Consider the following 7,575-nt stretch of genomic DNA (forward strand, 5'->3'; position numbering starts at 1 on the left):
AGCAGGGGGCAGATAGATGAGGTGAGTCACACCATGCGTGTCACCTGTGATGTGGCACATGGCAGGACCATACCCAGGGAGATGACAGCACTCAGCCCGGCTTTGATGGTGCACCACTGCTGGCACATGTGAAGGAGCTTAGTGGCATGATCACTTTACCTCCCTGGCTCTCAGTCTCTTTAGTTTCGCAGATGGGGGCATAGAACCAGGAGACATCTGGTCAGTTATCCTTTTAGGTCTCAGTCTGAGGGCTTTTAAATGAAAACCAAGAAAAGCTGAAATAGTGTCTCTATACTGCGAGGTCTTATTTGGATGTTTGGAGGCCACGACTTCACAGCAGCCTTGGGCGGGCCTGGGTCACTGACCCTGGTTGGGTAGGACACCTGGCAGCATCCAGTCCTCTGCATTCAGGGCTGCCTACTCTCACAGGTCAGTCCTTCAGGACCGCTAAGTCCTTGGGGCAACCTGGGAGCCTCTGGCTGGGCTGGGAGGGCTGTTTTCCAGGACTGTTCCCACAAGGTGACACCCAGCCTCCTGACTGATTTCTCTCTTTCTCTCCACTTTTCCTCCCTGCAGCCTTTGCTAGGGAAAGCCTGTCTGTAAGTATTTCTGAATAATTCTGCTGCTTGCACTCTTCCTGTCTTGTTTGCCTGATTGGATTCCTGTCTCTTTAAATATTGACAATAAGGACAGTTTTAATGAAGTGTGAGGTCTTCTACAGGGAGGAAGAGATGAACATGCAGGGAGGGAGAGGGAATTCTTGGACATTTTAGAGGGGGATGAAAGTGGCAGTGTGGCCCAGCTGCTTTTTAGCATGTTTGATTGCTTCTCTGAAGTCCTTCTCGGGGTTGCAGTCATGGCCTACGGGTCCCTCTTAAGGTCAGATTTTGGTGCCAACTGGGCTTTGGCTTACTGTCATTGCCTTTTAAGCATCTTCCCTACCCAGATAACCATTCTTTACTCTGAAAGGGAGATTTACCCAGAGCATGTAGGAGGGACATATCACCGGGGGAATGTAGCCCGTAGGAGCCCCGCCCATTCCTGAGAGGTCTGTGGAAACCTGCTTGGAGAACTGGTTGTCTTGTAGCAGAACATTCAGCCATAAGTCACAGGCAGGAATGGGTACAGCTTTCCATCGGACCCATGGGGTTGCCCCTCTCCTTTGACTGGAGCTTTCTGGTCTGGTTCAGCATCAGCTCTGGTGGTGACAGTAAATAATGCTGTGTCTCTGCTGCTCTGATCCCCAGCTGCAGGAGCCAAGGCCTTCTCATTACAGCCACCATAAATGCCACCCCACCCTTCCAGTCATACCTCCCATTATTCCCTTTGCACTTATTAAGTTACCTTGAGTTTACCCAGAAATTGGGAAGGGTTGAGATCAGCCAGGATGAACTGAAAAATGAAGGTTATGCTTGGAAAACATGTAGCTTGGCATTGTGCCTGGACTGTGCCTGGACTGGCAGAACTAGACAGAGTCAGATGAGCCTCTAGGGCTGAGAGGGTCCATGCCTCTTGACTCTGATCCAGGATGTGGGTGGGGCAGTTCCGCCCCTGTTTAATAGGTTAGGCCTGAGCCATCCAGCCAGTGGGAACAGAATCAGAATTTAGACTTTGGCCTCCTGCTTCCAGTGCTTCCTGCCAGATCTTGGGAGCATTCCTGCCTCTGTGCCTGGACCCCTGGTCCTTGCAGCCCAGGGGGCACTGCCAGCTGCTGCAGGTCTTCTCTTCAGCCCTGCAGCCTCTCACTTCTGTGGCTAACAGTGGGCCCACCCATTAATTTCTCAACAAGACCTTTGTGATCTAGTGTCTGTGGTCCCCTTTGAGCACACGGGCTACTTGTGGATCGGGGTTCTCCTGTGTGAAGAGCGGCTTTTGAGTTTGATGTTTATGGTCCTGTATGTGTGTGTATCTTATGCTTTTTTTTTTCCAGCACTGGGACTTGAACCATAGACCTTGCACTAAGCAACATTCCCAACCCTTTTCAATTATTATTTTTTTCTTCATTTTGAGACATGGTCTCACAAAATTGCTAAATTGTCCAAACTGGGCTCAAACTTACAATCTTCCTGCCTTAACCTCCCAGAGTGCTGGGATTATAGAGGTGTGTTACAACACCTGGTTTATCCTGTACCTTTTAAGCACTCTTCCTGCTGTGGGGGTACCATTTAGATTTGTCCCCCTACTCTACAGAAGCAGGCTAGTCTTATCTCTAAGTGACTCTAAGAGTGCTTTTGAGTAGAATCTCTCAAGATGAACATACTTACATCTTATAGGCCTATCGCACTTGTTTCAGGTCACAGTTCCACATTGTTGCCCCAGAGTCCAGTCCAGCCTATGAATATGACCCCACAACGTGGACTGTAGGTACATCTGATTGTAGACCTTGACCTGGACCCTTCGACCAAAATATATTGTTAAAGTCAGACCATGATGGGTTTGCATCTTGGTTCTACTAATGGCCAATCTTTGGAACTTTGGGCAATTTAAGACAATTCTAGGGGCTGGGGAGATGGGCTTAGTAGAATAAGCACTTGCCTGGCAAGTACAAGGGCCTGAGTTCAATCCCTGCTTCCACAAAAAAAAAAAAAAACAAAAACAAAAACAAAAAAAACTTAGGACCTAAAGTTCTTTACCTGTAAAATGGAAAATAAAAACTTAAGGGGTTTAATGTTGAACAGATATGACAATTAAGCCAGGCATGGTGGCACACACCTATAATCCCAGCACTTTGGGAGGTTGAGGCAGGAGGATTGCCATTTGTTTAAGGTCAGCCAGGACTCCATAGTGTAGTTTAAGACCAGCCTGGACTATATATTGAGACCCTGTCTCAAAAGCCAAAACAAAGACATGGAGCAATATATCTGGTGGCAACTAATAAGATGGGACAGTGGCCACTGCTATTGTCATCAGGGAGGGACTCGGTGCCTGGGCTTCAGTGGATGTGCTCTCTGGTTCACCTAGGCTTGAGTCTGCATTTTGGTGTCCTGCCCTGTGCAGTGGGATTTCTTCCCATGAGCCTCTGGAGCTCAGATCTCGGAGGAGACAAACCCTCAGGTGTGTTGCTGGTGACCCTGGTTTCTGGGAGAAACAGGATCACAGCCTGGACCCTGGTTCTACAGTGCCTTCTCTTCCAACCTGTTTTTTTTTTTTTTTTCTCTCTCCCCCATGATGCTTGAAAGACGAACTGTCTGTCACATTTTCTCAAAGTTTTCTCCTTACTAACCTTGGAAAGGTAAATGACTGGCTGCATGTCCCTCTGTCCTCTCCTGCATCTCCACGTCATGGCATCTCAGCTTAGGGCATCTTGCTCTTTGTGCAGAGTGGCCGTTGTGGAACATGTGGCCCTGTGTCTGTACCAGACAGTCTTACAAGCAGTGCCCTTGTCGTGAGGTCCTTTCCCATCTGTCTTTTCTCCTTCTCAGAGCCCCGAGCCTGGGGGCCCATGAGTGAAGGACATGAGTGCTTGGTGTTACTGTTGCATTGTCATTGTGTGGATCCCAGAAGCCTGTGGTGTCCCAGGGCAGGTTGGAGCTACATACAGTTTCATGGGGGCTCTCTCTAGCTGAGAGGGGACCCGCCTTCCCACAGGGCGCTCCGGCTGCCTGTAGTCCTGTTCTACCCAGAATGTGAGTGGTGACCCCAGTGCCATCCAGTCCTATGAGTCTCTAGTCAGGGGACTGGCTTGTGTGGGGCGAGGAGAGTGGGTAGGTCTGATCCTTGCACACCTGCCTGCCTGGGCCCTGCGCTCTCTTCTTGCCACATGTAGAACAGCATTAGTGGAGATAGTTAGGAATGCAGAGGATGCTTTTTTAAGAATTGTGCTTTGTTAGTGGGCTAGATGAGGGAGTTAAGGGGTAGACCCCTGCTGTGCAGTAGCAGCAAATGTATGTCCCCAGCTGCTTTAAGCACATTTTTAACAGAAGGTGTTGACACGAATCAGAATCTGGCAGGGAGAGGCTTCCTGCTAAGTCACTTAGGTCAGGACTGGGATTTAGAGTATAGTCTCCTGTCCTCCTGTGCTGGCTTCCCAAGTGGGCCTCCTCTCTGTATCCAGCCATCCCACTCATCACCCTTGTTCAGGGCAGCTACGTGGCAGAGTGTATGGGTACCAGGAGCTGAGCATGAGGCTCTGTTGGCAGAATTGAGGAGGCTGTGTTGCTTTGAGGGTTTTTGGCTGTCTTCCACCTGGCTGCCAGTGGGGGCCCCTGTGTGGTACAGAGAACAGCCCTGCACTTGTGGAGGGGTGTGGGCACAGAGTTCTACCTCAGTGGTTCCACCTCAGTGGTTCCACCTCAGTGGCTCTGTGGGGTCCTGTTCTCTCTCAGCTCTGTCTGACCTATTGGAACTACAGGGTTCCCAGCCATATGCCTGCCCACATTCCTTCCTTACCTCTTTCTGGCAGGAAAAGGGCCTGGCAATAAGCAGGCTCCTGGCCCACATCTGGTCCCTTCTCATGTTCTGAGACCTACCTGAGCTCTTCCACCTGTTTTGTGATGACATTCTCTGGGGTTTGTTCTTTGTTTGGGGTGGAGGGAAGTGAAGGAGGCTCAGTGGTATGGCTTTGAGCCTTTTGCTTGGGAAGACAGTTGGCAGCAGATCCTGATTTCCTCCTTTGTCCCTCTGTCTCCTGAACACAGAACATGAAAGGCTCCCGGAGCGGCACCGACTCCTCCAGGAAACACTGAATGAAGCAGACACATCTCTTTCCATTCCACTTCCATTTCTGCAGCTTAGTTTGTGCCCTCCCATCTGCCCAAGGCCAAAGGAACAAGTGGTCCCAAGGACTTCTGCACCGAATGAGTAGAGAAAGGGGATCTGCTGGTTGAAGAGCAGCTACACCCCAGTAGCATCAGAGTGACTGAGACACCAGAAGGCCATGTGGCTGACTGGATCCCTGGCAGTGAGCTGCCAGCCTCTCCACCTTCTACTCTCCAGGGTCCTCCAGGGCTGTTTGGCCCCCTCAGAATCCCCACCAGGCTGGGGGAGGATGAAGAGTGGTGGATGAGCTGAGCAAGGCCCTGAGAGGGGGACACTGGTTACTGCTGTGCTGCTTTCTGTAATTCTGCCCTGGCATGATCCTGGCTGGGGAGACAAGACTGGCAAAGAATCTTGAAACTAGAAGAGGACTTAGATCCTAACTGCTGAAAGCGAAGGCCTGTTTGAAAATTTCCGCATGGCTCCGTTGTGCACCTTTGTTGGGGAGATACTCCCTTGGACTTGGGCATGGGCTGAGTTGGACCTCTTCTCCTGAGAAGGCCTTGAGCTGGGACTTACCTGGAAGCTGAGCAGTGACCTGTCCTGGCTCCCCTGCATGTCATCAAACCATCCCAGCCCTGAACGTAAGGACAGGCTGGCTGCATAGGCAGAAGGATGTTTTCACTGAAATATGATAACTGGGGCCTCACTCTGTCAGGAAGCTCTGAGCATCCTTTGTTCTCCTATCTGGTCTTGGAGGCACCCTGAGTGAATTGCTCTCAGAGCTGTTTGCTTTTGCACTTTTTTGGGGACAGAAGTAGGATCTAAAAGTTGCACCTTCTTTTCAGGAACTTGCAGTAGAAGTTGGAGGTTTAGGCCCTTGGGGGCCCAGAGCCTCTGCATGCAAGGAGCTGGACACACCTGTGGGATGGGGGAGCTTGGAGCATTGCCTCCTCGCAAGATCTTCTGAGAGATGAGGTAGGGAACACCTTGCCTCTTTCCTCTAGGACATTACCTACCACCCATGCTTCCCAGGTGGGGATGGCAGCTAAGGATGAGGTGCAGATGTGTCTGCCTGCTTTTGTCGAGTGCTATGTACCTGGCACCGTGCTGCACACCTGACTGTGGGGAGGTCAGTGGAGTAGGCTGTCCTGTTTGCTTTGTCTTCATAGCATCCATGACATTTTGCAGAGTTTGAAAATCTGAGCTTATGGGACATGTGGTTCTAAACTCCTGTAGTATTTGTCCCTGTCTGTTTTTCCTCCCTCATCCCCTCAAACAGCAGGGCAGAAGAAGGTGTCTGTGTCCAGAGGAAACCATTTGCAAACTCAGCAGTATAGTTCATACAAATAACCCTTTTAAGATGTCTCAAAGCTCGTACCAAAGGTCATGCTTATTTCTTCCTGCCTTTTCTTTTGTGTGTGTGTATGGGGGGGGGGGTACTGGGAGTCAAACTCAGGACCTTGCCCTTACCAGGCAAGTGTGATGCCACTGGAGCTATCTCCCTGGCCTTCCTGCCATCTTGTCAGCTCAGAGACTGCTCTTCCCAGCTCGAGGGGGCAGGTCCTAGAATAAGAGTGGGAGATGAACACACCTGAAGCTTAGAATGAAGAACTCCTCTTTGCTTGAGAGGGAGCTATTTAACACATTGAGATTAAATGGGAAATTGGGATATGCATCAATCAGCCACTGTTCCATCAAGTTTGTGTTCTTCACACTGAACCATTCGAATTCTCCCTTCTCACCCATCCTTTTTGATTGGCAGGCTACCAGAGGGAGAGAAGGGCTATGTGTACATTCTTGGGCAGCCTAAGACTTGGGCTGTTTTCCCTCTGTTACTATCTTGGGTCTTGGTGGGTGGTGTGCAGGTTGCTGGTATTTTTCTACCTGAGGATCCTGCACCTTTGCTTCTGAGACTTGTTTCTTACTTGTCACTTTCTGGCCTCACCCTCTCTGTATTAATACAGACTCATAGCTGAGGCAGAAAAGGGCTGGGGTGGGTGTGGCTTCTTACCTCTATTGACCCAGAGTCAGGACTGACATGAAGAAGGCTTGGCCTAGGGTGAGACTTCATTTTGATAAAGTTGAATGGGGGAGGCCTCAAAGAAGGCAGCTTTCTGCTTCATTTGAAAGCCAGTGAGCCATTCTTGAGGAGGCCTGGGGGCCTGGGCTGAGCTGTCATCCTGGAACTTCTGCTTCTACTGGTTTTCTTCCCTCCTCTTCAAAATAAAAATAAAGCAAAACTGGGACCAATTCTTTTTTCTTTTTTTAAAAAAAACTGCATATTTGTTGAGTGAATTTCCCTCTCCTTCCACCATAGACAAGGTTTGCTCTTCATTTTCGAGGGCAAAGAAAAACTGTTTGAACCACACCAATGATATTTTCATTTGTAATACTTGAAATTTATTTTTTTATTATTTTGATAGCAGATGTGCTATTTATTTATTTAATATGTATAAGGGAGCCTAAAAATAGAAAGCTGTACAGATTGAGTTTAATTGTCAGTGGGTTTGGGGGCCTCTGATGTGTGACTTCCGACTTCTGTGTTCTGTATATTTGTCTGAATTAATGACCTGGATTGAAGCTGGGCTGGCTTTCAAACAGGGAATGCCTTGGAGACATTTGTATATTTTGCAATTGCCAGACCAATAAAATACCTGGTTGAATTACACCAATGAAATACATCTCTGATCCTTTTTTGGGGGGGTCCATGGACAAGGAGCATTTTATTGACCTGACCTAGTTTTTCATTATCTCCCCTCTGATAAGATGTTCAAGTAGAGATTGTCCTGTGTTTGTTTTAGGAAGAATAAGGTATCATTTTACTAACGACTGCCTCACAAATTGATTGATTGCATTTTTTTTTTTTTTAGAGTCGCT

The 7,575-nt window shown here is 48.9% G+C and overlaps 1 protein-coding gene across 4 annotated transcripts in view; it reads left to right on the forward strand.

The window, feature by feature from the left end:
* Pfkfb3 (6-phosphofructo-2-kinase/fructose-2,6-biphosphatase 3) overlaps positions 1-6,199 on the forward strand; it is an 89,975-nt gene extending 83,776 nt beyond the window's left edge. For 2 of the 4 annotated variants that reach the window (XM_023719717.1, XM_012515603.2), the window contains exons 15-16: positions 577-599; positions 4,638-6,199. In XM_023719717.1, coding sequence (XP_023575485.1) covers positions 577-599; positions 4,638-4,644 — 30 coding nt within the window. In that variant the 3' untranslated portion in view covers positions 4,645-6,199. The remainder of the gene's footprint in view (positions 1-576; positions 600-4,637) is intronic. The other 2 variants (XM_023719716.1, XM_004635285.2) reach the window with 1 other exon arrangement.
* The last annotated feature ends 1,376 nt before the right edge of the window (positions 6,200-7,575 follow it).

Source organism: Octodon degus, unplaced genomic scaffold (assembly GCF_000260255.1).
Source record: "Octodon degus isolate 3935 unplaced genomic scaffold, OctDeg1.0 scaffold00071, whole genome shotgun sequence".
Classification (NCBI taxonomy): Eukaryota; Metazoa; Chordata; class Mammalia; order Rodentia; family Octodontidae; genus Octodon; species Octodon degus.